The following is a 27,609-nucleotide window of genomic DNA, read 5'->3' on the forward strand; positions in this document are numbered from 1 at the left end:
ATCTGATAACTTTAGTTCCTTTTCAGAATCAGATGAATCCAAAAACCAATTTATTTGTTTCAAATAAATCTATTAGCACATGGATAACTCAATTATCCACATACAAAGACTGCAGCCCAGGGGCCAGTATCACAAAGTGAATTTAGCTTAGTCTGACTTTAGTGAATCCTAGTTATCAACTGATATCAACTGCCTCTGTTGCATTGTCAGATCAGTCCACAAACACATTCAGAGAGGTAAAGATGTTAATTAGCAGCGACACTGTAAAAACCCTTATTGGAGTCCCGAATATGAAATGCAGGAGTGAAACCTCAGAGGAAAGTAGTTTTCAGCCAAACAGTGACTTTACTGTGGGTGAACTGTACAACAGTCTATAATCGTATAACAAGATCAGAAAACAGAATAAATTACAGCAGTGTTATAAAATGTGTTACTGAGAGAATCATTTTTCTTTTAAATGAAACTAATTTGAACATGAGTCACATAAATCACAGTTTCTGCTGCTAGAACAGAAGAGTACAGCTTCAGTCATTGTCACAGGCATGTGTCATTCTTTAACAAATAGACTCAGAGAACGAACTTCAGTTGATTATATAAGAGTTTCACTTGCAAGGAGTAACGGTCATACAGCACATTGGTACAGCATGAGAGCAGCCAAGCACATCATTTTTATACAAGTAATGTCATGTGAACAGGAAGAGGAGTCAATTTCCCACCCCTGATACTAAGTGTCTTTATCAAGAAGTCAAGGTGAGAACAAACTGTTTCTCAAACATGGGAAAGCTTAAGCAGCACATAATTAAACTAAAAGACCAATTGCTCATGTTATTCTGAGCTGCAAAGGTTAGCCTTGAAGCTAAGGCTGCCGCAGTGATCTACCACAATTAAACCCAAACCAGCGTTGTGGTAGTGGAGTACCTGAGGTAACGCAAGTGACGGATCTCACTTCATCGTACCGAGCCCTGGACTGTCACCGTCACCATGGCTACAGCGGCAAGAACAAGACAAACACCTGAGTCATGCATCAGTTTTGAAAACATTTATTTGCATTTTTTGTTGAAATCTTCAGTACAGTCTGTCATCTGACAGGAATGCATGAGAGAAGACATGATTGGCTCAAAACAGTCACATCAACAACATCATTAATGAGTAACAATGTTGGTGAAAAATACACTTTCATCCAGAAACTGCCACAATATCCCACCGACCCCACCCCACGACACACAGGCCCCACCCACTAGACTGAGAACCCGCCCACACACAATGTGGCCCCACCCTCCCTGAAAAAGTGAGTCCCAAAACTCTGTACAAGCCCTTCAGAGATGAGCACAGATGAAAACAGACAATTATTAAAAGGCAAAAAATATGAATGACCCCCCATCACATGATGTGCCCCGCCCCCTGGAGTGACATCATCGTCCTGACATTCAGAAAACATTTAACAGAAATGGTCCTGAAGACACAAAACAAACAGCAGTCGTTCAAGGAGTCACTGAAAATCAGCCAATCAGAAAATAAGATTTGCTGTGTGCTATGACATGATTGGCCTACAGACATGTAGGACACGGTGGCTTAATATTTTTTACAGTGTAGCAGAGGAGCTGCTGCCCCCTAGTGGTGAACAGAAATATACACAGATATCTGCAGTATATACAAACACAGATCCTGTCAGAGAGAGATGCCTCACTCTGATCCACTCCACTCAAATCTGAAATCCAATTATTGCAATTGAAACATGTCAGCCACAATTTTTACTCTGGTGGTTGACTCCATGGTCCAGTTTACTTCCTGTTTACTTTGCATTCAGTTCTAGTTTACTTTTCATTTGCCTTGTGTTTTCTTCCTGTTTTTTTAACTTGACTTTCTGGACTGAAACCACCTGTCTCGGGTAACAGATCTTATAGATATACAAAACCAGACTAGAGTGAACCTAACCCGCCTGGAGCCATCAACCAACCTGAGACTACAGAATGTCAAGCTCTGTGATTGCCTTTTCAGAGGAGACATGCATATTGGAAGTTTATTTTCCGGTGGATCACAAAGAAGTGGGCAGGAAACGTGGAGCACAACAGAAGCGGGAAACCTGTGTCCGAAGTCAGCAGCCATACTGGAACCACTGCTTTTGAGCGCACACTGTGTCTGTGTATATGGCGTGTTGCCATAATATTATTAGTTTTTTTGTAGAGCGGACATTTGGTGTTAGTTTTATTGGTCATAGTTCAGATTTCAGTTTTCCTGCGTATTTCACGTATTTCAGCTCTGATTGCGAAAAGAAGTGCTGAGTTTGATTGTTTAATAAAAACCTCCAATAAATTAATGTAAACGAGAATTTCTAATTTTTTAACCTAATTTTTAAATTCATTTCGTCATTAATCTTTAGGAAATAAAGAAATCAATAATAACATCAGATAAATTGAATTATAACACACCAATAAAAAAAAGCTTAGGCAGTTTTAGTTTCAAAATAAAAGAGAAGGTTTCTAAAAAACATTTAAGACTGGCAGGATCTCTCTGATCCTCAATACTATTCAGCTGCTCTGGTGAAGGAAAATTTACCTCATACACACTTGTCTCACCTATAAAATAGTTTTCATCCCCAATGTCTCTGTTTTCTACATCAAATTCTCACTTTGCGGGTCTTTCTGTTCCACCTAAAAACACACCTGGAGCAGGTGAGATTTAAGGCAAAAAATAACAGGATGCCAGGGACTCTCCAGGTGTCACAGGTGTGTATACGCAGGTCTCCTCTCAGGTAAATCTCCAGGTATTTCAAAACATGACGTTTGTTCACACTAAGGGAGCATTGATTTTAACAGCTGAATGGTGAAAAAAAATGTGACTGCCGCCGCTGTTTTGCACCCGCCACACACATCGGTACTTCTATACTTGTGAGGACCCTCATTGACAATGCATTTCCTGACACACCTAACATTACAACCACTGCTGTTTGCAGTGAACCCATGGATGCACAGACAACTGTCACTGGATCACTGTTTTACTGAGGGAAACTTAAAAACAGCAGGATTCTCAATGAAGTTCTGCAGCATCTGTTTCCTCTGGTTTCTAATGGAGGTTTATTGTGGAGGGACACCAGAGGTAATGAGACCCTCAGCTCATTTAAGTCACACTGGATCACATCAACATGTTGTGTGTGTGTGTATATACACACACACACATATATATGTATATACTGTATTGACCCTTGCTTAACCATGACTATTTCATGCATATAGCCAAACTGACAGGATTTTAACCTTAAAAAGTCAGAACTCTCACACAGACAAGTTTTGATGCAACGCGAGAGCTGAACAAAAATTTATAGCTGAGCCTGGTCCTCACAAAGATAGCTGTACCAGAACACACATCTGTCTATGAGGGAGGAGTGAGGGGGGGCAGCCCCTCATCACTGGGGGTGGCCGTGTCGTCACTTCGTTCAAGACTGTCCTTTAGACTAACCGTGCTGTCTGACGGGGGTGGAGTTGACTCAGAGCACGGCGGAGTCAACTCAGACGTGGGCGGGACTAGCTCGATGGGGGGTGGGGTTTCTGGGGTGGGTTCCTGGGTCCCGTTGGCTGTTATGGGAGGGTTGGGTTCCTGTGTGGGAGCTGTTGCAGCGGTTGTGGGTGGGGGCGGAGGGAAGACAGGATCTGCCCGTCGGAGGGCGGAGTTAGAGAGAAGGCCATCAGCCAGAGAGAGTGATGCTTTCTCCACCAGACGCCACTGCATGATGCTGGTGTCCTTCCCCCCCGTTGAGATCAGGTGACTGTCGTTATGCAGGAAAGTGACATTTGTCACGTGACTGCTGTGGGCGCTGTACTTATGGCTGGGGGCCTGCAGACACAGAATCACAATCACAATCAGCTTCATGGGCCAAAAAACAAAGTGACTCTATCACAGAGATGATTCTTCCTGCAGCCTGTAGGGGGAGCAGCTGGTGGCGTCTGAGGTGGGTGAGACGTTGCTTCTCAAACTGACGGTGAAACATATTCAGGTCGTCTGACTGGTTGTGGTTCTCCACAGCGTGTGATGTTCTGTAGGCCACTGCTCACTGACACGGCATCAGTGGCTACTTTTCAGTATAACTTTTCTTTGCTACACTGATTTTTGACTTTAGGTACATCCTCAATTAATCCAACAGTGGACAAATATACTTCCCTGCAAATGTATGTTTATTATTATTATTATCAATCCAAAACAGTACGGCTCAGAATAGTCTCCAGAATAACCTCCAGGACTTTACACCGATCAGGGGGATTAAACTATTTGAAGAGTTTAATGTCATTGTTATCCAGCCTTGCTAAGTTGCTCCTATTTTGTTTGGTTTTCTGAGGATACAACCGCTTCTATTCTTTCTTTGGAGGACTTCAGGAGGAACACCGTGGCCCATGCCCCTCTCTTCGTCAGTGAGGACTGTGCGGAGAGGGTGAGCTCCTGGTCAACAAACACCACAGCAGAGACTAACAAGGCCAAGCAGTGACACAATTCTCTGAGCATTCGAACAGAAGCTGGTGGTGTCCGTCTAAACTCACGGCGTGTAGTCACCAACTGCATCACAGTGTTGGTATTCTGCAAACGGGAGGGCTTTGGTCACAGACACAGCCCAGGATTATCAGTCCCCCTCTGCCCTCCCTGTCCATACTTTGTGTCTGTGTGTGTGTGTGTGTGTGTGTGTGTGTCTCACCTTGGGTGTGGAGCATGGATATGCAAACAGGTGAACTTTACAGAAGTCATCTGCCAGAGCGATCACCTTCCTGTTGTGAGATCTGATCAGAGCGTTGATGTCTGTGCCATCTGAGCCCTCGGGCCACACACCTGAAACACACACGCACCGTCAGCTGAACCTGAACTTTGACTTTTACATCAGACCTGATGTCAATCAATAACTGATCAGGATCAAACAACTATAAGCACATTGTATTCATACACTGTATTAAAGCAGGGAGCTTCTCAGATTACAGGTAAAGCTCAACAAGGTCCGGAGCCCGGATACAGCCTCACTTTCCCCAAATGTCCTCAATCCCATGGTTTATGCTCAAACTGGTGCTCAGAAAGACAGAAGTACAAGTACAAATACACACACACACTCAGGTATACTGACCGAACACGTGGTATCCCAGTACGCAGGTGTAAGTCGCCCAGTGAATGTCTTTACATTCTGATCGATTTCTGATCAGTTTACAACCGTTCGGAACGTCCCCTGAAAATACACAACTATTACTACATACAGCTCTGCAATACACAGTACTACAACATTATGGTACCAGAATACTACGACACTAGTAGTTTCACAGTACTCACAGTAGAGGATCTCGTAGTCTCCAGAGTTGGACATGATAAAGTTGTTGTCAGGTGACCAGTCCAGGTGTGTGATGTAGCTGGAATGTCCCTGTGAGAAAGTCATGCACGGATCATTATCATTATCAAATGAACATCTTCGTCACCTGAACACACACTTGCCTTGTCGGCAGCAGTGAACTCTGGGACATAATTTCCTACATGAAGGCTCTCACAGGACCAGCTCACCTGGACTCTCTTCAGTAAACCACATTTTTGCTGAGCTCAAGCCCAGACCCTTAAATCAGACAGGTCTGATCCCTGAGAGGCCCGAATTACTAGACATGAGGCCTCTCTTGACAGGGCATTTGTATCATTGGGCAGTGCATCCACGAGGTTAACTAAGCAGCCTTTCACCCATTTTATAGCTGGTCTCAGAATCTAGTGGGTCACTTCGGGCTTGCTGCCTTATTCTTGGGTGCTGTGTGTGCTCACAGTTCAACAGCTCATTTATTTATTTAAGCAAAGTGATGGTGTCATGTCATTTACACCCAACCTGTCCTGCAGGTCCCTCACAGCACTTGCACTGATGGAAGTTGGAGCCTCAGTAGAAATTAAGGTCACTTGTATAAATGTGGTGCAGACTCCCTCTCTGCCTAGAGGTGGCTCTGACACACAAGTCCCCACACCTGCTGTTTATAATCTACCTATCTGGACCACCAGATGTTCAGTTTTCTTAAAGATCAACACCAGCTGCACTTGCGACAGTCAGACACCCGATATGTGCGATGTGTTGCCCAGAGTAATATCACAAATAGGAAAACAATTGGAAAAATCATTAAAAGAGTCCAAACAGTCTTACTGTGCACTTCCCGTATCGGCTGTACTTGCGTCCTCTGTCTGTGACTGTGTAGAGGTAAATAAAGTTGTCGTGAGATCCAACAGCCAGCAGCCTGCCATCTAAGAGAGAAACAGAAAGAGAGGAGCATTCTGAGACATGTAGGTCACTTCTCTCGTAATGGCATCATGGAAACCACTTGAAGATTCCACCTACCGACAGAGAAACGCATCACTGACAGCTGCTCGTTCCCGTCGGTGTGGATCCCCACCAGGTCTGTGGTCTCTGCATCTAGAACGTACCACCTGAGACACACACGGACCGGTCAGACCATTGTGAGACACACAAACTGTAATGCTTTTCCACTGACACAAACCAGTTCAGAGCTGGATCAACTCGCAATTCTTCTAAGACCCAGTTTGCTTTTCCACAGTGTGGAGCCCACTTACTTGGCAACAGTTAACTGAGCGAAAGAATCAAGTGACGAGAGGACAACCTGTGTCTGAGGGCGCTATGTGGGCGCTGTATTTCTGCTGTACTCACTTTCCCGAGTGTGTTCCTATAGTGACCACAGCACCGCTGGGATGGAAATCTGCACAGTGTCCATGTTCCTTGGAAAGAAACACAGCTGTCAATCATCTGTCAATAAACAATCAATCATCTGTCAGTTGCCCCCTTCCCCTCACCTCCAGCGTGCGGCTCCACTGCAGACTGTGATCCACCGAGTTCCAGAGGCAGACCAGCCGGTCCTGAGCACACGTCAGAAACATGTGTCTGGACGGGTGAGAGGCCAAACCCCACAGCTCATCGGTGTGACCCTGAACACACCACAACACAGTAAAACAGAGAACCTGAACAGATTCTGGCCTTTAAAATACAGGAAGGATTATGTCCAGCCTGAGGCCTCACCTGCCTTCTTCACATGATGGGATGACCTCACTATGACATCACTGAGCTATAGTGAACTCACCTGGACCTCCACAAGGAAGCCGTCATTGAATGTTCCTCTCAGTATGAAGTTACGAGAGGTTCCGACCAAAAACTCCTCTCCCTTGCCCTCAGCCACCGCTCTGATGGTTCCATATTGATCTGGGACCTGCAGAATTACACAGTCATGTGAGCTCAGCTTGAGTCATGTGACCTTAAATAATAATGTACTAAATAAGAGTACATGAAAAAGGTTTATAATTTATCCATTTTCCCACTCCTATTATTTTTCTTTGGGCCTTCACAGTCTACGTTCCCGCCTGTCCTTGGTTACTGTTCCAGCTCAAAGTCTGCATCCTGCCAAGTACACACTCAATACAAGGAAGTCTTCTTGCTCCGCCCATTTTATCACGAACGCTTTGGGAGCTGACCTGTGTGGACCTGGCTTAACAAAACAACCCAGAATCCACTGCGTGCCAACCAGCTGTGATTTATTTTTTAACATTTTTTTTAACATTGTAATCTTTATTTTTACAGGTGAAAGTAACTGTCTAGATACAGACAAATAAATCTTTTTACTTTTTCAGCAATAGTGTTATCTTTAATTGAGTCAAGAGTGCCATCTAATGCTAGTGACTACTCGACAATATATATACACATGTAAGTGGCTTTGCTGTATAAGTTGCAGGACAAGCCAGAGGAGTAAAAAGAAGTGTGACCTATTGTCCAGAAAATACGGTACTTAGCCTGTTGTCTTATTTCTCTTAGTAGAACAGTCATGCTCTAGGTTTTGGAACTACAGTTCCCATGATGCTTTGGAGAATACAAACAGGAGTCCAGGAGTTAGCTATGAGTTAAATCCCTTGATAATACAGTATTGGTTTTAATCAGACTGGGCCAATAAACAGCAGCATGTACATGTTCACATTTCACTCAAGTGCAGGGAGAAGTTCATGTACGTTTGTGTATATGTGTGTAAATGTGTGTACATATGTGTATTTGTACATCACCTCAATGTCTCGCTCCGCCCTCAGTCCATGGTCCCACAGGATGATTTTTCGGTCTTTACCTCCTCCGGTTAGAAGAGTGCCACTCCTCATCTCACACATACAGAAAACACTGCCGTCATGACCTTTGACCTGCCGACAGATCTGAAAAGCTACACATACACACATACACACACACAGAGGTGAATCACGCCTGTCCTCTCCTGAACTGAAATGTTTATCAAACTCTAGGAAAAACAAACAGATGAAACTGAGACACCATGTGTTATTGAGGGACTGATGTAACTGATGTGTCTGTATGGAAACTGAACAGGTTTTTCTTTCTGAAATTATTCTACTGTACATATAAGACAGCTCGTCCACATCCGTCACTTCATTTGATTTATTGCACATCTGTTTTTTGCTCCACTGAAGCAGAACAGCAACCATGACGGCTCAGTCCGGTGGTTTGGGTCTTGTTGCGAGATCCTGTATGCAAATACTGATTTAGTTAGTGTTATATTGTTTTCTGTTTCTGTTGTAAAGCGGTTAATCAAACTGAATGTGAACATCTTTAAACGCCTGTAAATGTGTGTAAATTTAAACATGCGGCATTACTCTCATTCTGCTGCTGACAGGATTTGCAAATCCTCTGTGCACAATGAAATATTTGGAGGTACAGTTCCGGTAGTGACTGATAGGTGGCAGCATGCCATACAAAATATGGTCTCTTCAGGTTTCCTGTGAAAACACCTCTCCCTTGACTTCTTATTTGAATCCATCTATTGCAGCACTTTTAAAGGTCTCACTGGTTCTGTTCAGCATGAAGTCAGTTTTGTTTATTCCAACTCCAGTCTGAGCTCCAACAAACAAATATATCAACAGTTTGATGTGAAACCTTTACAGGTAACTTCATCACTAACCTCAGCCTGTCCTGATGACATGCTCTCACTTCAATTCAGAACTTCAACAGAAAAACGTTTAATTCTTGGCATGGCTCCACTTTGAACCAGTCTAACAACATGACACCAAAACCATTACTGTCAGTGTGCTAACACACACTCCTTTGGGTTTTCTTCCTTAAGGCTGCTGACTGAAGCGGCTCAGTTTATATTTAACACAAAGTCTGTTTCTACTGTTTTTATATTCTGTGCACAAACACTTTATTTCCAGCTGACAGACACAAATTTGTATCCCAGTACACACAGGAGCCAGGCTGCTCTCTAAAGCCGTAACCCCAACCTTTTAGAACGTGTAGGGAAAAGGTGATCGGTTCTGGTTTTCTACTGTATTTTGTTCCTCTATGAAGGTAGGTTTGACATTTCTAATTTACAGAGCTAAATAATATGAAATTATGCAGTTATTTGGATCCACCTCCTTAGGGGGGACATAATTTGGCTCTTGGACCTTGGCTCCACAGCAGGTGGAGAACCACAGAAACAACAAGGAGCCTGAGACAATGGTATAATGTTTCCTAGAGTAGATACGGCACAAAAGGTTCTAAATAGTTCAAACAAGTTCCTCCTCACCTCTTGGCCCCTTTGAGGTGGGAGTCTCAGTGGAGCTTCTGGTCCAGACCAACAGGACTCCGCCTGAGTCTCCGGTCAAGATGTCTCCGGTACTTAGGAAGGCCAGACACTGAATGAACTTTGGCTTCTCGTATTTCTGAAAACACGACAAGAAAGGGAGTCAGGGTTAGACCACAACCGCAGACTTAGAACAGGACCGTCGAGTTAGACCAGTTCTGCAGAGTGGGACCAGGATCACAGACAAAGAAGAACCGTTCTCAGCTTCTGAGCTTTAATTTGCTATTTCATGTGTTTTGTCAGAAGGTCTGATGTGCTTTCACTGCAGCATGAAGCTGAATTAACCTTGTTGATTATAAACATCAAATGCATTTTCTGCAGTTTCCTTGTATTAAATGCATTTTGTTCAGTAGCTTCTGCTACATGAGGTGATCTGATGTTTACAGGCTGGGAAACACTTTCACTTTGTGAAACACCGATCAGGTTTTTAGAATCAGAAGAACATGAGTTTAGTTATCTGATAAACTGAAGGTTTATTTGTGATCACCAGGGAGGTGCTTCCTGGTCGCCTGCATATCAAATTCCTCATGTTATTTAAATCTCTGTTTATCTTTTCATCAATTTAATCTTTCAGGCTGGATTCTTCCAAAAGCAAACAGAGACGTCTGATTATTTCTTCAGGCACTCAGTTTTCAGATGAACATCCTTACATTAGTTTAATGTTCTTTCTGCTGCAAAAATAATCCAACACGGTTGATATTTAACTAGAATTTGGCCAATCTGATGTTTTGATGTTCATTAAGTGGAACTGATGTAAAAAGCTCTTGTGTTATTTACTTTAAACAGGTGTCATGGGCAGATCATCTATCAGTAAATCAAAAATGATTAAATGGACTGATCTCTCATATAATATCACCTGAATCTCACTTGCCCTGAAGTGGTTCATTATAAGGAAAAGGAGAAAAAGATCTGATCTTAAAATCTGACGATTAGCGCTGGTAATCAAAGATAATTTGTTTTCCTTCAACATTATAAGACCAGCGAATCCAGTTTAACCTGAATCGTCACCTTCAACTCTTGAGTTTGACGTGATGGAAATGCAGATGTACTAATAACCAGAGACAATTTCAGACTTCCTCAATAATAAGTCACATAAGTTACGCTGCAAATGAAACCAATAAAAATAAAACTAAACACACGTAACAAATGACATTTTTTACTGTGTTTACATTCATTAACCAGGTTTTTTTTTGTTTTATTAAAAATCAAACATATAAAAACCATGACATGTTGTCATATAAAGAAAAACAACAACCTTGGTCAATGTTTGATAAAATTTGCATCTCTCACCCCAAAGATTCCCTGTTTACGAGCGAGTGAGTTCCCACTCCACAGCCAGAAGAAGATGTGGGACTTTCCACAGGTGACAATGGTGGTCGGATCGGTCGGGTGGAACTCCACAGCCAGGACCACCTCGTTAGTGGTCTGCAAGAAAACCACAGACCAGTTAAAGCCAGAGACCAATCAATGCATCCTACCTCAGAAGTGGAAAATATACACCCGTTATTTTGCTTTGTATGTATAATAAGAAAATGTGTTCACCTTGATTTCAGCAATCTTTGACTTTTTCTGCCAATCCCAAACTGTCAACATGTGATCGTTACAATCGTCAATCACACTCAAGTGCTGCCCAGAGTCCTGATGGAGACAGAGGCAGGTAGATGTGAAGAGTCTGTATTTGACTAATCATTTTCCATCTTGGAGGAGAATATGATCTGGAAAGTCAAGACTTTCAAAGCTATTTCCAATTATGTCACTACTGTGATCAGAGGTTAAAAAAAAAAAATAAAAAGTCACATCCAGCAAGGGGTTTCTAAGTGCTGGACTACCAGTCATCCCACTAACAGGACCCTTCTGGGAACAGGACCCTTCTGGGAACCAGAGATACATGGAGCATGAGAGCAAACCCTTAATATGAAAAGCCTTTTCACATGTACTTTCATCTTAGGGAAGGTTGACTTTAAAAAACAAAAACTGCACTGGTGGTTTGGTGGCGACAAACTTTCGCTGCTCACTGAGACATCAGGACTATAAAAAGGTGACTGGTGATATGTATTCCCATCTTGCTTGATAAATAAAGAAAGAATAGAAAAAAGACAGAAAACAGAGGTAATATGATCTGAACACTGTGGTCCACAGGTACTTCACTTCCCATGATGCAGCTGAGTGATACTCACAGCTTTAGAGAAGGCCAGAGAGCCAACGCCTCGCTCGAACGTTCCCAAACCGACAACCTGCAGAGTCGACAGGCTGACGCTGTCCCAGACACGAACGTGAGGCTGCAGAGGCTGAACAGACGAGCGTGTTAGTTACTGACAAAGGCATCAGACAGGTTATTATCAAGACAATTACATTCTGGTCTCATTTATGTCAGTTTTGTTTTCTATCGTCAAATCATCGTCTCCGCTTGTGTTGTGAGCAGTTACCATGGTAACATGTTGTTTTCCAACAGCAATTAGTTTGTTCGACCATCCCAGCAATTTTCACATTGTTGTTTTTGTAAACAAGATCATTTGTGATTTTGGGTTTAGTCTCAATTGATCATGTGGTGAAATGTACTCAGCGTAGCTCAGTTACACATATAAACCATGTTTGTCCTCACCCGTCCGTCTTTGTCCACTCCTGCGATCTGTCCTGTAGCAATCCGGATCTTATCAGGATGGATGGCCAGACTGACAGACACACAAGCAGGTGATATCACTCACCTGTCACCACAAACCAGCCAACAGAAGAGCAGCAAGTAAACAGTATGCTAGTTGTTCTCTCACCACTTGACACAGTCAGTGTGTCCGAGATAATGTCTCTGAGTTCGCTCTTCGTAGTTAAACAGAACCACGACAGATGCGATGAAGTAAACAATCTCTCCAGTTGGAAGGAGGTAGACATTCGCTCTGCAATCTCTGCCACGGTAGCCGTATCTGCAGGAAGTCAAGGAAGCACCTAGACAACACCTGCAGTGTTATTAAAGGTCCTCTGAGGACCTCATAAAGTGAAACCTGCATATTACCAGCACCTTGAGATGCCCCACAAGTTGAGATAAAACCCACCATGACAGAACTGAGAAGGTTCTGTGCATGACCGGACTTAAACCAGTTAAGAGCACAACCTTGGATACCACAGCACTTCTCAAGTCAGGAAATAAGGACGCTGTGGTCCACAGTAAACATCACAATAGCAGGACTGTGTCCTGTCAGAGTGCCACCTGCATGCAGAGCGAAGGATACACCCATTCCAGTTTGAGTCTTTCTGAAGGAAGTTCTGTGCGAACGTCCTCGTAGTTCTCCACGTCTGAAGGGATGAACATGGTGATCGGTCGACCCCGCATAAACATTTTGATGTGATTCCCCTCTGAAACAGCAGAAACACAGGGAAGGGAATGTTGGAAGAAAAGGTCTACACAAACAGGTTCATCAGAAAAATGTTTTGCATTGGTTGTTTTGTTTTGGTGCTTTTGAGTGACTTTGTGTCAGATTTGGGAAAACAATGGATGGATCAGAACATTTTAACTTGTAACTGAGCTAAGACACAAACATGAGACCTATGTCACACTTAACCTCCGTGTTTTTAGGCTTGACTGACACAGGTTGGAGTAAATGTTTCTGTTTTCACATATAAACTCCAGACAGTGTCATGACAATCATATCCAGAGTCCATGCAGTGTTAAATCCAGTTGATTTGGGTCGAGAATTTGACTCTATCCCAGACCACTTTAAATGCAAACAATATTGTTGGAAAAGCAGGTGGATGGTTGCTATGCACTATGGTTGCCATGCTCTATGGCTGCTATGCACTATGGTTGCCATGCTCAATGGCTGCTATGCACTATGGCTGCTATGCACTATGGTTGCCATGCACCACGGTTGCTATAAGGGATGGAAATTGAGACTCAGTTCCAGTTTAGAACCAGTTCCAAATTTTCCGACCACTGGACATTGTATGCCTCTTTGCTTATCAGTTCCTCTTATGGATGCCAATGTGTTTTTCTTGTGCTTTGTTTACAAAAAGCAGACTGGAGAAACACCTGGGATAAAGGAAACTACAACCTAAACTCCAACAGAACAGCAAGGGATGAAGGGATGGTTGTTAGTTAGTAGTTTCAAATGACTTTTTCTGTTTTGTGCAGAACTGCATCATAAGATCCATGGTAAAACTAAAACTAATTTAAGTTTACATGAGACTCTCCTAGTGTTATACAAGTGAAAATGTCAACAAAAAGAAAGAGCTATACTGCAGACTTCAAAGTGCATGTAATAAAATCTGCAGCTAAAACAAAGTTTGAAGTGAGTGTCAATAAAACACTTCTGCCGGTTGTTATGCCGAACCTGACATTCGTCATAGGCAAAATTAGACTAGTATCATTTCAAATGCAACTTATATATGTTTTTTTTTTTTTTGTTCAAAAAGAGATTAAAGGTTTCAGCCTGTTTAAAACTCTCTAAAACAACCTGACCCAAACTTAACCAGATCCATCCAAAACACAGACACCTACTGGACACATGACAAAACATGGAGCTGGGAAAAAAAAAAACCTCAAATTTTAGTCAGGCTAGTGAGGCACAGGCGAGGGACAGGTGAAGGACAGGCGAGGAACAAATGAGGGACGGATGAAGCACAGATGAGGGAGAGAGATGAGGGACAGGTGAGGGACAGGTGAAGCACAGGTGAGGGACAGACAAGGGACAGGTGAGGGACAGGTGAAGGACAGAAGAGGGACAGGTGAAGGACAGAAGAGGGACAGATGAAGCACAGATGAAGCACAGATGAAGCACAGATGAAGCACAGATGAAGCACAGGTGAGGAGGTGCTGATGGTGTGTAGGTGAGGGACAGGTACAGTGCCATAGACCTCCACAGTATCACTGTTAAAGAAAAATGAACTTGACAACCTGTCAATCAATGTGTAACATCAGCCTCATCAGCAGGTTAATAAAATCACTTGATTCACTTTAAATGGGGGCAAATGAAGTTATGGGCGGAGCCACAGACAGCGGTGACATCACCCAAGCGCTCGAAGACAGAGCAAGAGGGTAAAGCGAGGCTGATGACGTTAAGCAGAGACAGAAACAGAGATGTGATTGGTTCCGAGCAAAAATAGGAAGTGCTTATTCAGCTTTTGTTAGCACATTAGCCTGCTGTTAGCCTGCTAGCTCTAATAACTCAGGACTTACCAGCTTGACTGTTTTTCTCTCGGGTTGACATTTTGGCTGGTTTGAGACAAAGACATCATCACTCAACAATAATAAGAGCACAAACAACAACAATACAAACACAAACAACAAAGAGTCAGACTCAGTACAGGAGAGACTACAAACCATAGGAACTAATGCATGTACATGTTAGAAATGTCTCAATGGCACTCAGGAAGCTCTGGCTTCCTATTGGCTGTTACACATGATGTTGATGATGATAATGACGACTATGGAAAGCACATGATGAAGGTGAATATGTTTACCTTGACTGACCACCGGATCTTTGTGCCTGAGGGGAGAGAAGAAGAAAACAAAGAAGGAATAGTGAGTCAGATCAAAAGCTTTGATTGTTGAACACACTTGATCAGAGCATGTGATCATCAATAAATCTTCAGACAGATTGTGAGCTGTGACTTGTAGAATGTTTAAATGTGACGGATTGTATTGTCAAGTTACTATGTCATAGTGTCATTACAGTGTAGATATTTCTTTCCAGATGTGTTAGATAGAACGTTGTTTTCAAATCACACCTTTGAAACCAGATTAAACACACACACATTAAAATGTCAGCACAATATTTCATGGTGGAGTCAAGTCCACAGTTAATCCTTAAAACATTGACTGTAAAGAGCAAAAACAAACAAACAAACAAAAGACATGCCTGCAATGTCAAACATCTGGTGGGAGGAGAGACTGATTTATTCAGCTGATTTGGATGCAAGTCATCATGTATTTCTCAGGCCATATTCATGAACATATCCAGCACCAAGAGTCTAGTTCTAAGACAGTTCATGTAATTGTGGCTTTTTCCAACTGTTTCCCTTAACATTTTAAGCATTGACTCTAGTAGAGGTAAAAGTTATTTATGAAGCATCTTAACCCTAAAAAGAGCTGCTGAAAATCTGTTAGATGCAAAAATAGGCCTGTTTTTTTTTTTTTTTCAAAGTAAAGGCCTGTAATATATCAAGAGTTTTTTAATCAATCAGTCTTCAAAAGGATGCATCACACCTAGTCGCTCTAAGATCTGAGATCAGCCTTAAATCTTTCTTAAGACCTCCGGCTTAAAATTCTAAGATGTAACTGCGTCTGTGTGTTTATACCTTTCAGCGTTCTTCACCACTTTGGACAGCAGTTTAGAGGTGGATGCAGCCTTCACCAGTTTGTTCCTGTTTTCCTCTGAACTGTCCCAGGTGCTGCTCTGAGAACGCTCCATACCTGAGGACCGCTTCACACTGGGGCCCCTGAATACATGTGGGACATAAGGCAGTGGGTGTTACAGTGGTGCAATAACAGCAGGAGGAGGAACTTACTGAGTCTGAGCTTTATCTGGAGTATCTCCAGGATCAGTTTATATTTTCTGATGAAAAATAACTTTGGACACATTCACAGGGATTTGTATAAAAGCTGCAAATTATTTATTTTGAAAGCGCAAGAGCGCTGACATTCAAGACTCCCACAGAAACAGTTTTTTTGCCTGTTTTTGTGAGTTCCTTTCAAATTTTGTTTGTTAGACTGATCTTAGAGCTGCTTGCTTCCAGAGAAACAAAGCTCAGTTAGACATTCAACCCAGGAGGAGGTTAGTGAGCTAGGAAACGTCAGAAACTCAAGACCCAGGCTGGAGGAAACCTACTAGAAGAGGAGCAGCAGCAAGAGGAGGAAAAGCGGAGGAGGAAGAGCTCCTCAGGTAAAGCTGGTTAGTAGTTTTGATAAATTACATACAGCATGAGCGTTCTACCAATAAAGAGCAAGGAGTTCTCTGAGGGCTCCAGGATATCCAGGTGGACTCTGGAAAACACCTGGACCATCAAAGATTTCACAAAAGCTTGAGGAGGTTCTTGAACATACAGGAAAGCCAAGTTAGAATAGAGGTGAAGGACTCCAGGGGAAGCTGGGAGAAGAACAGGTTATTTATTTTAATAAAACAGCCCAGCCTGCAGTTTCTGCCAGCAAAGAGTAGTTACAGATCCCAAGGTCTGCAGGAGGTCACTCGGACCTGCTCCTGAGGAGCCACAGTCCCGATAATTTATACCTCTGCCCCTGTTCTTCCCAAACCTCATTAGCTGGATCGGGTGTATTCCAGTAATTAGGGTCACCTGTAACTGCGGGTCAGGTGACCAGGTGTGGGTGGAGCAGAGGAGGACTGTGAGTCCTAGGGACGGAGTTAGTAACCACTGAGAGAACTATGTCAGAGCAGCGTTAGCAAGAAGTAAGGTCAGATGCAGCTGACAAAAACACAAACTGGAACCTTTTTGGAGGGATGTGGCCTTTACTGCTGTCGGCAGACTGGGCCAGTCTCTGTGGCTGGGGGGTCTGAGGGGTCTGAGGGGTCTGAGGAGTTTGGGGGGTCTGAGGGGTCTGAGGGGTTTGAGGAGAGGAAGGAGAGGGTGATGAGTCCTTTTGGTGAGGAGGTTCCTCACGTTCCTGGATCTCCTCCATCTGAGACCGCTGGCTGCTGAGCTCCTTTTTCCTTTCTGCTCCACTGTGGACAAAACCAGGACTGTGAGAAACCACAAACTAGTGACTCTACTGATTCTAGTTTCTCTACATCTATGAACTCTGTGGTGTTTACATTTCAAACCATCAAAATCCATCAGACACCACAGGTTGCTGACGTCACTCTTCCTGTCTCCTCCACTGTGGGCCAAGGCCGGACTGTGAGAGACTACTGATTCTACTCTGTTCTACTTATTACCTCCAGTAAATGAGAACCAGCTGTAACTTGATTCTACTGGGTCTATGTCAGAGATCGAAAATCTGTGTCAGGCTGACCAAGTCTACTATTCCTTCAGTGTCTTCTACTTTGGTTTTGACTGAAACTGTAAGAGAAGTGGCCACAAGATCCAAAACAAACTGAGCCCAACTAATAGCAAAGTAATTGACCATGTGAATCGGACAAATGAGGTCTGGTCTGCGGACACTTTGGAAGTGGATCTCAGTCAGCTGTAGATGAAAATCAGTAACTCCAACAAGAAAACTAACAAACCCAAACATGACCTATGACCCACTAATAAAGAAAATTATGTTCGTCAGTCGATTCCGCTCAAAGTGTTTGGGGGGGTTTTACCTCTTGGCAGCAGACGACACAGTCTCCTTCCTGGTGACAGATGTGGAGTCTCGTTTTCTTCCAGATGTTCCTCCGTTAGCAATGCAGGACATTGAGTAGGCTTCACGCAGTGCAGCACCACCTGCAGCGGACAGCATACAGCTGTTAACACTGACAACAATGAAACACTGACTATATGCAGACCTGGTCTGGGGGTTCCTACGTGTAACAGGTCTAACTGTAATGAACATCCATCCATCCATCATCTATACCCCCTTATTCCTAACCAGGGTCCCAGGGATCTGCTGGAGCCTATCCCAGCTCTCTTTGGGTGAAAGGCAGGGGTCCACCCTGGACAGGTCCCCAGTCCATCACAGGGCCACATAGAGACAAACAACCTCACACACTCACACTCACTCCTATGGGCAATTTAGAGTCACCAATCAACCTGACATACATGTTTTTGGACTGTGGGAGGAAACCAGAGTACCTGGAGAAAACCCACACAAGCACAGGGAGAACATGCAAACTCCACACAGAAAGGCCCCTGATGGGTTTCAAACCAGGAACCTTCTTGCTGTGAGGCAACAATAGTAACCACTAAGCCACCGTGCTGCCCAGCCAGCAATCAAACTGTCCATTAATCAGTCCACTTGCTCCGCCCACCATCGGTGCGATGCAGTCAAATCATTTGGCTCCAGCAGCATCAAATAAACTCTCCCAGGAACAACAGACACCAAGACGTTAACGGGAAACGTTACCTTTTCCTCCATGTTGCTTTTTGGTTGCAGAGGCAGCGGAGTCTTCAGAGGCAGCGAGACGACGAAGGACGTCAGCGAGAGCAGCTTTCATCACCGTCAGCTCGTCTTCCTGCTGCTGGACACGAAGCTCCAGAGCAGAAAGACGATCGTTGACATCTGAGACACTTGCTCCGGACATGCTGTCATCTACAGTGAGAGGAACGCGGGAAGAGAGAACTCTTATTGATTATGGAGATTATTGATCCAGCTTGTCAATCAGGTTCTGATTTGTCACAATGTTCAATATTTTTTTATTTTTTGTGTCTCCTTTAATTGAAGGGTTTAGGATTTAAAAACCAGCATTTCAATGTGAAGGAATTTATCAATTCATGAATAAAGGGCTATTTCAGTTTTTTGTGCTTTTGTTGCAGCAGAGACAAAAAACACATTCAGACCTGCAGACGCTGCATGTGTCTGCAGGTCTGCACTACACACACACACACACACACACACACACACACACACACACGCTGGTCCTTCCATAGTTGTGAGGACAACATAATGCACCCACCAGGCCCTAACGCTGACTCTGACCTAAAGCTGGTCCTTACCAAGACCCTAAAAAGGGTTTGAACCTTCAAACAGTCCCCTAAAAGTATAAATCCCAGAGGTGTCTTCACGGTGCACAAACGTCCTCACAATGATGCCATTAAACTAAAACTCGTCCACACAACCACAGGAAGACATGCACACACAGATAGCGAGCTCTGTAATTCAGTTCAGCTGACTCCAACAACAACAGGGAGGGATTTCCACATTTTTTACTCAACCACACAGTGCAGTGTGTTTCTACAAGGATGGTGTCTAACTGGAGCTGTAAACCTAACTACACCTCTGACCTACACCAGACTCTGTCCTAAACTGTATTTGACCACCGACCAAACCAACACTTCCCAGCTTTGCAGAAATGTCCTCACTGGGGTGGTCAAAACTAAAACTGGTCCTCACAAAGACAGAAACATAATCCCGTCCACACGAACACAAGCGCAGGAAACAATCCAACACATTCTTCATTCTTGTGTGTCTGTAGGTTAGTGTGTCAGCAGTCTGTGCAAGCATCTGGAAACACTCTGGCCGTTCATCATCCAGCAGGCTGAGCTCAGTTCCTGCTCCATATCAAGCCCAAATAGTTTCTACCTGTTGAGCAAGTCCACGCTGAAGCAGACCCCTTTGTCACAGACACACGATCTGGTTTTAATTTGGAGACATCACATTTTCAGATTTTGCACTTCACAGTCACAGTAACAAAAACAGCTGCAAGAAAAATTCAAACCCCGCCCACTTTCTTGCCACCCCAAAACTGACCAATCCCTGGCACAGACACCGCCACTGTGACATCAGGTGTGCGTGGGAGAAATTATCCATTTTTAAACCATGTCATGTTGTTTCACCTTCAGCTCAGGCAGAAACTGTTTGGATGGAGTAAAACACGACTCAAAACATTGAAAGCCGACAGGCTACGGTGCCTGTGCTGCTGTGGCTGCCCCTCCTGGACACACAGGTGAACCTGCCACATCCATGACCACCTGCGTGAATCTGATCCCAGATAAGACCAGATTCCTTCACAGGTCCAATCCTGTCTCTGGGGATCTGAAGGGTGAAGGATTCTCTTGAACCAGAAGTCATTCCCGGCAAATACCTGGAAGTGTGAGCACACACCTGTCAGCAGCTGCACGTGTAGGTGTGTTTGCACTGAGCAGAAACAGAAGCACAGTGTTGTTTACTGCTCCACTACAAACAAGGAATTCAATAAAATGTCACCACAAACGACATGAAACTCCAGGATCTTAGACCTTAAACAACAACATGGACCTGCTCAGTCCTGGACTCACATAGACCACCTAAAAACCCAGAATCCAAAAGCACAAAAACCCAACGCTGACTGGTTCTTCCTCAAATCACACCTGTGCTCAAACCCAAGGACAGCTGGAGACCAAATCCTGGTCTGAACCTAGTTACAGATCAGTCGTGGCTGAAACATCAGCGAAGCACAAAATAAAACACGAGGATTTTCATGTTTAACATCGTCATTTAAACCATTTGATTGGTCTTATCGTTTCATTTCAAATGCATTTTACTGTTCAGATGTGTTTCACCATCTAGTCACTGAGCTGTCACTCACTCACCTGGATGAAAGGTGATTTGAAAATAAGGTGCCACCTACTGATCACCTTTCTCTAACTTCAAACACCACGGCCCAGTGTCTGACCCTGTCCCTGAAACGACCCTCTGAAGGTGTGAGGACTAGACAACATGTCCTCAGTATGCAGCCACACAGGTACAAGTGTACACACAGGTACACCTGTGTACACACAGGTACAGGTGAACACACATTGGATGAATAAACAAACCATTTCCTGATTCTGATCTGCAGATCAGAGTCCACTAGCACTCTGGTTTCCAGTCTGTGGTTCAGGAACCCGCAGTCTCATAAACAGTACAACCAAATCTTGTGTGTGTTTTTGACTCTAACCGCCCCCCTCCCCCACCGACTTCCGCTGGTCCCTTACAGATGCAGGTCTTTAGATCTGTGGGGGTCCAGGTCTCTGCAGTCTCCTTCAGGCGGAGCAGTTGGTTTTGTGACCCTGCAGCCGCCGGAGGGGCGGTGCAGAGTCTTTCTGATAAATACAGCAGTGACACGTGTATATCCGCCAGAGGCGCGTGCGGCTCCCGCCGTCCCGCCGCTGCACGGAAAGGTGACGAGGTGCTGATCGGGGCGCGAGCGGCGTACGTGACTCACCTAAACTGCCGGTGAATCCGTCCATTTTCCGGGAGAGAAGCGGGAGTCCGGGCCGGAGGCCTGCGGGAGGTTGGTCGCACACTGCGGGCCTCCGTCCGGGATTTTCCACCGCAGCGAGGGGGAGGAGGAGACGAGCTGAGCCGGGTCTGTCCCACCGCACCACCCGCCGGGTCCGTCTGTTTGTAAGGCCGAAGATCTGCCGCTTTCCTGCGGGCTGGAGGGAGAAGCTGCTCCCGGAGGTTCCGAAGCCGAGACCAAGAAGAGACAAGCCGCGGAGCCGCAGACACGACGGACCGACGCTGCTGCGTTTCCGACTCCGCCTGCTCCGGGGAGGGGGGGTCAGGTTTCAGCGTGTCAGGGTTGGGGAGCAGCGCCCCCCAGCGGCCAACACACACAACCACAAACAACACGCAGGGACACACGGACTAGACTCAGACAAAACTTTTATTTTGTTGAATATAAAAACATAAAAATACACTTTTCAAAAGGAAAACAAAGCCCTTCAAAATAAAAGGCATATGTTTTTTTAAAGACAAAGAATATTTAATTATTAGTTTATCACAAGAAAAGATTGAGGACATTTTCTCTAGATTGTTCCCGTGGGCTCAAAACGTCCTGAAATCTTTATTTATATAAAAAGTATATTCAAAAGCATGTTAACGTGAAACCAGTGTAAAAGTTTTCAATCTTCATACTTACATGACCTGAGGCTTTTTAAAGGAAGTCTGTGGTTTGAATGATTTCAGGTTTAAACCAAGTTTGAGCTGTGATTCTTTTTCTCTAGTGTCTGGCTTGAGTGTTAGTACAAGCTCATACTACACAGCCTGTACTACAGCACTGTATAGTATCAGTAGGTACTGCATGTACTGAACCTTATGGCTTCAATGAAAGCTGGGCAGCTTACTTTTTGTCTCATTTTGTTGTGTTTATAGCTGAAACAATTAATAACTTGACTGATCAAATTAAAATTATTCAGAAACTTTTTTCAAAACCAAACACCGAACTTTTGACATTTCCGGCTTCACGACAGATTTCCTGTTGTTCTTTGTGCATTTCTTCATTCAGGTCATCATTTTAAAATATATCACATCACAGTGAGGAGGGAACTGCTCTAATCAGCTGGATTACATCACTGACTCCAGATTCTCTCACAGATCTAGTTCACACCTGAACTGAGATCACATTCTACAGACATGTTTTTACATAAAGGCTCATTTCCATATTTAAATTACAGAAACTAGCAACGATGTCGAGGACTGAGTCAATCGATCAATTTCATTAATCAATAGCCTCCTCTCATCCTCTGCTGTCAGTTTCTCCAGTGTTTTAAATCTCATAAATGTGAACATCTTGGATTTTGGACTAGGATTAGGGTACTTCATAGACAATTTTAAAAAAAAAAAATACACTTAACCCTAACCCAGCAGATTAATCGACATAACTTCAGGACAAGACACGTGATGGTGAAACCTGAGTTCAAATAAAAATAAAAGCAGTTACATGATAATGACGATGATGATGAAGGAGGCACTGAGCAGTAAATGGCCAAAGTTCACACTGGTTCAATAAACCTTCACAGGGTAATCCATCAGCAGTAAAGAGCGGTGGTGTTAAAACGCAGGAAAAGTGAAGGCAGTCTGGTACAGGTCTGGCACAGGATGAAGCTGCAGCAACAAAAAGCTCTGAATATTTCAGTGTAAACAAACAAATTGACAAAATGCTGCAGTGTCTTCAGTCACTGATGTGAAGGCACAGCAGAAGAAAAAAAAAACAGAAGTAGAAAAAGAAGTAGAAAAAAAGGCACATGTCCGAAGAAACATGGTGCAGTAACACCTGTCGTTCGCCCCGCCTCTCACAGGTGGAGGCTTCAGTAGCTGAACTTGACCTTCTCTATGTCAGAGATCAGAGTCCTGGCCAAGTAGATCCCCACCATCTGATCAGAGAGACACAGGTAGATCATCAGGTAGATAAGTTAACAGACAGAGAAGTCAACAGTCAGACAGGGTGACAGGTTAATCGTTCAGAAAACTATAACACCAAAGATCTTTCAAAATAAATGTTGCCTCTGATCTTGTTTCTGCGGTTGCATACTAAAACTTTTTAAAGGTTAAGGGTTTTTATTTCAAACTCTAGCGGTAACAAAAGATGCAGTACACACTGAGTACAGAGGAAATAAAAATCTGCAACAGAGAGTGTTTGTACCTGTAGCAGAGAGATAACAACGAAGACAATGGCGATAGTGTAGAGATTTCCAGGTAACCAGTCCTCCAATGCTGCAATACACCCTTTAACGTAGATGTGATCATTCCACTCCCCCTGCACAGGAACACCACAGAACGTTAAAGACAAGGTTCCTGCAAAAATGTTCTTCTAAGAACACAACTTTAAAAACAGCAGCTTCACCTTTAGTCTGTTTCTCACATCATAGCCGCACTGAGTGTTCACCACCGAGTCCTGAAACAAACCCACAGTGGGAAATCAGGACAAATCAGATTTAACATAAGCAGCCTTGTTATATTTGTAGGTAACCATGGTGACCAGTGATAGATATTGATCAGTGAAACCCACAGCAGGATCAGCGAGGCAGCAGGAGAAAGGAACGCCACACCTCTCTCTGCTGCGATTAGTCACGTTACAGCTGAAATAAACATTCAGATTCCAGTCGTCCGGTTCCTGAGCTCCACAGCAGTGGTTCTGCGCAGAAACAGGAAGAGCACATCAGTTCTTCACCAATCACATTCATTTTCCTCAACTATCCTGAAACCTTTGATTTTCTGTTACACAAACAGGTGTACAGTCAACAGGGTTACCATCCTCTGCAGAGAGTCGATGAGGTTCTGCAGGTCAATGTCATCTCTGTACGCTTTGACGTTTGCCAGGAAGAACTCATTGATCCATGCTCTGACCTGACTCTGAAAAACCACTGCCAACACTGCTGCCGTCAGTTCCAGGAAGAAGATGAAGCCAATGACGCCCGAAAACTGATGCAATCACAGAAAACAGACAGTGAGGTGTTTTTACCATACACATTTCACCCAACAGATGTCTCTATAGCACAACTTTTTTGGGGGGAGAGAGGGGATTTTTCTGCCTTTATTAAAAGTAAATTGCAGAGAGGAGAACAGAAAACACAGGAGACTGAGGTGGGGGGGGACCTGCGACACAAATCAGTGGCCGGACGTGGAGGACCTGCCGGAGCCACTTGCCTATCGTGTGCTCGATTTAACCTACAAATTTCAGCAGACAGATGTTTTCTCTCAGAGCTCCCACACAGCCAGCGAAGCCCAAGATGAAGGTGACTCCACCAACCACCAGGACCAACCAGACCGGGTCAAAGCCACGCAGTCGAGTCACCTGGGTCAGGTCTAACAGGATTCCCTGTGAACCACAGCAACCCAGAGCAGGACAGCAAGACCAGTGAAAAACCAATAGAAAAGTTTTCGTTTCAGATGTTACTGCGACAATAAACATTATATATTGCTAAAGATGCTCTTCACATGAGATGGTGCTTTATTAACTTAAGGGCTAATTTGGTTCATCAGTCAGTCAGTGTTGATTCACCTTTTCACTCCATGCCCAGAAACCAGCTGCAATGAAGGCAACTCCAGCCAGCTGCAACACACACACACAAACCATCAATTAGACTGATCCATCAGACTCCATGTTTAGTCAGAGCCAAAAACAGAGAGCAGTGTTTGGACAGCTCCATCAGAAATGCAATTCTTTGTGCCACATCTAGATTTAAAAGATAAATCTGCTCCTTCATTTGAAGCACTCTGTCTGTGCAGCCTGACAGTATCTTAACCACCATCCACCAGAAAACTCTATGATGGCACACCACATCGGCCTTACTGACGTTTAAAATATGAGATAAAAGCAGAAAGTTATCCCACCCCAACACAGACTGGACCACCAGACACTCCATCACCTGACTTCAAAAACTCTATCTAAATATCTGTGTACTCCACATAAAAACACATCAAGGAGATGTTCTGCACTTTCAAACAGCTGACTGACACAGTAAGAAACAGAGGACTTTTAAAGGACGTGGACTGTGTAAGATGTCAAATACAGAACAACTGACAGTCCTTGGTGTGTTTATTCTAAAGACTTTTTTGATATTACAGAGAACTGTATCAAAAACAGCAGAGGAAACCATTTCTAGGAACATCTTAAATCTGTTTCATGACAAACACACTTTTAGTTCAACCATACAGGATGTCAGTAGCATCACTTCCTGTCAACAGCATCCGCACAGAGAAGAAAACAGGTGTGAGAGGAGGAGACTCACCCAGAAGATGATGTTGTAGCTGAACATCAGGTATTTGTAGCAGCAGCTGACCTCGGCGTTCTCATATCGATAGTAATACATCTGTAACACACACTGGTGTTAAAATAACTGAACACACTGGTGTGTTTTAGACACACCTAACTCTGACCCTCTTACATGGTTAATGTGCACCAGAGGCAGCATTTAATAACAGGTTTATTTCCACAGTGATGAAAATCAGCATTACAGAATCATTTTAAAGGGATGTTTTCACAGAGCAATGGATCAACAACAAAAGGAATAGGCCGCTTTTGTTCTACCAGTTTCCATATGGTCTCAAGATTTATTTCACGCACACAAGTTCTGGTTCAAAGACTTCAGCATGAGATGTTGTAATATTTGACTGTGTCAACGTTTCCCGAGATCATTTTCAACATTATTGCATCATATTGAGTCAGTATTTCCATCTATCACACTTAACATGTGAAACAAACGTGAAAACTGCTTCGCTCACCTGGCTTACCTGTACTGAAACAAGTCATTCTTACATTCATTATTTCATGACTCTGTGACCAGATGATTATTGCAGAACGTGATTAATCGATAATGAAAATCATCATTGGCTACAGATCAGAGCCATGAAAACAAAACCGGCTCTAAAGTTTTTACACTACAAATACGTTACTACATTAATATTCAGTACGTGGATCAGGATCAACAGGTGCTCGGTGTGAAGTGGTACCGGTGGGACCTGTGACCCCCATGACGAAAAGGTTCCGTGTGAGCAGTTAGCACCGGGCGGGGTTACAGTTACGGTCCACTTTATGTTCACGTCTGAACTTTTACCTGTTAGTTTTGCTAAAACGGACCCGCGACGTAACTTTAAAAACTGACATGGATTACCGACGCGTTCACCGAGCCCCTGGCGAGTCAACACGGTGCCGTTATCTACCGACTCGGACCGTTTTTACCGGGACGGCGCGTGAACGCGGAGATTTTGTGAAATTTCAGTTTGTTCTAACAGGAAGAGGCTAATGCTAATGCTAATGCTGAGCGAGTGAACTGCGAGAATAAACAGAATAAACTGAAGAAGAGTTTAAAGTAACACAGTCACACTTACCTCCAATCACTTTTTAATCCAGTTACCTTTTCCTTCTCACGCTTTAGCCCGCTTTAGCCCACTTTCGCCCACTTTAGCCAACTTTAGCACAAACACACCCAGCTGATAACGAACTGCTCTTCTTCGGCTACTGCTATTCCAACACAAACAACACCGCTTCCTTGTTCTTCTTCATTTTCTTGTGATTGGGTTGGCACCGACACATTGCAGCAGTGTCGCCCCCTGCTGCTCTGTAGTCTCCCCTTTGGTTCCGTCTTCCCTAAACGCTGAAGTTAAATCTAAAATCTCCTTCCAGTATTAAAATAAAACAGATTTCAGGGTAAACTCCGTTAAAACACTCCTTCATTTCCTGCTGATAGCCTTGATGCTCCACAACAAGACGAAGAAGAATTTTCCTGTCCTCCTGGACATTTCTCACATTTTGGCAGTTTGCTTTTTGTTTTCCAGTCTTATTTGTATTATTTATTAAACTTCACCTCCTCCTCTTATTCTTCTTCTGTTGTGTTTATACTGACACTTGGCGAAAAGGAGAGAAACTGCAGAGGAAAAAAAAACTTTTAAATTAATGAAGACATTTTGTCCCAGTTTAAAAAAAAAAACCCAATTAACTTCCAGCGGTGGTCACATGGTTTGTGACTGTTGTCATGGTAACCAGCCTACTCAGACGTCATCATTGGAAGTAATGGATAATTAATATTGACTAATTATATGGGCAAATATTAACTATCAGACAAAAATAAAAGATAATTTGAAGATAGATCGATGTTCATTTATATTAGTTGACATTTTTATTATTATTATGTACTTATTTAAAAGTTATTTTTATTTTTAGGGTTT

General features: G+C 43.6%; 2 protein-coding genes across 3 annotated transcripts; both read right to left on the reverse strand.

The window, feature by feature from the left end:
* Positions 1-2,190: 2,190 nt before the first annotated feature.
* On the reverse strand, positions 2,191-21,691 carry eml4 (EMAP like 4). Its single transcript, XM_026310279.2, has 24 exons — positions 21,383-21,691; positions 18,604-18,789; positions 17,864-17,984; positions 17,045-17,278; positions 15,900-16,040; positions 15,063-15,088; positions 14,779-14,814; positions 12,836-12,959; positions 12,380-12,529; positions 12,214-12,283; positions 11,789-11,899; positions 11,154-11,249; positions 10,902-11,036; positions 9,555-9,690; positions 8,050-8,198; positions 7,083-7,208; positions 6,799-6,930; positions 6,656-6,723; positions 6,329-6,417; positions 6,137-6,234; positions 5,299-5,386; positions 5,099-5,197; positions 4,682-4,812; positions 2,191-3,831 (listed from the first exon to the last, which is right to left on the reverse strand). The coding sequence occupies exons 1-24, from the start codon at positions 21,405-21,407 to the stop codon at positions 3,370-3,372; spliced, it is 3,033 nt and encodes a 1,010-aa protein (XP_026166064.1). The 5' UTR covers positions 21,408-21,691; the 3' UTR covers positions 2,191-3,369.
* Positions 21,692-21,808: 117 nt separating this feature from the next.
* tspan14 (tetraspanin 14) lies at positions 21,809-26,928 on the reverse strand. Of its 2 annotated transcripts, XM_026310281.1 has the most exons (10): positions 26,773-26,928; positions 25,674-25,754; positions 24,944-24,994; positions 24,614-24,760; positions 24,193-24,363; positions 23,951-24,076; positions 23,786-23,836; positions 23,585-23,698; positions 23,216-23,315; positions 21,809-23,046 (listed from the first exon to the last, which is right to left on the reverse strand). In XM_026310281.1, the coding sequence occupies exons 2-9, from the start codon at positions 25,752-25,754 to the stop codon at positions 23,250-23,252; spliced, it is 807 nt and encodes a 268-aa protein (XP_026166066.1). In that variant the 5' UTR covers positions 26,773-26,928; the 3' UTR covers positions 21,809-23,046; positions 23,216-23,249. The 2 variants fall into 2 exon arrangements, with proteins under 2 accessions (XP_026166066.1, XP_026166065.1); XM_026310280.1 differs by having other exon boundaries at positions 21,809-23,315.
* Positions 26,929-27,609: the final 681 nt, after the last annotated feature.

This window comes from Mastacembelus armatus, chromosome 15 (assembly GCF_900324485.2).
Source record: "Mastacembelus armatus chromosome 15, fMasArm1.2, whole genome shotgun sequence".
Taxonomy (NCBI): domain Eukaryota; kingdom Metazoa; phylum Chordata; class Actinopteri; order Synbranchiformes; family Mastacembelidae; genus Mastacembelus; species Mastacembelus armatus.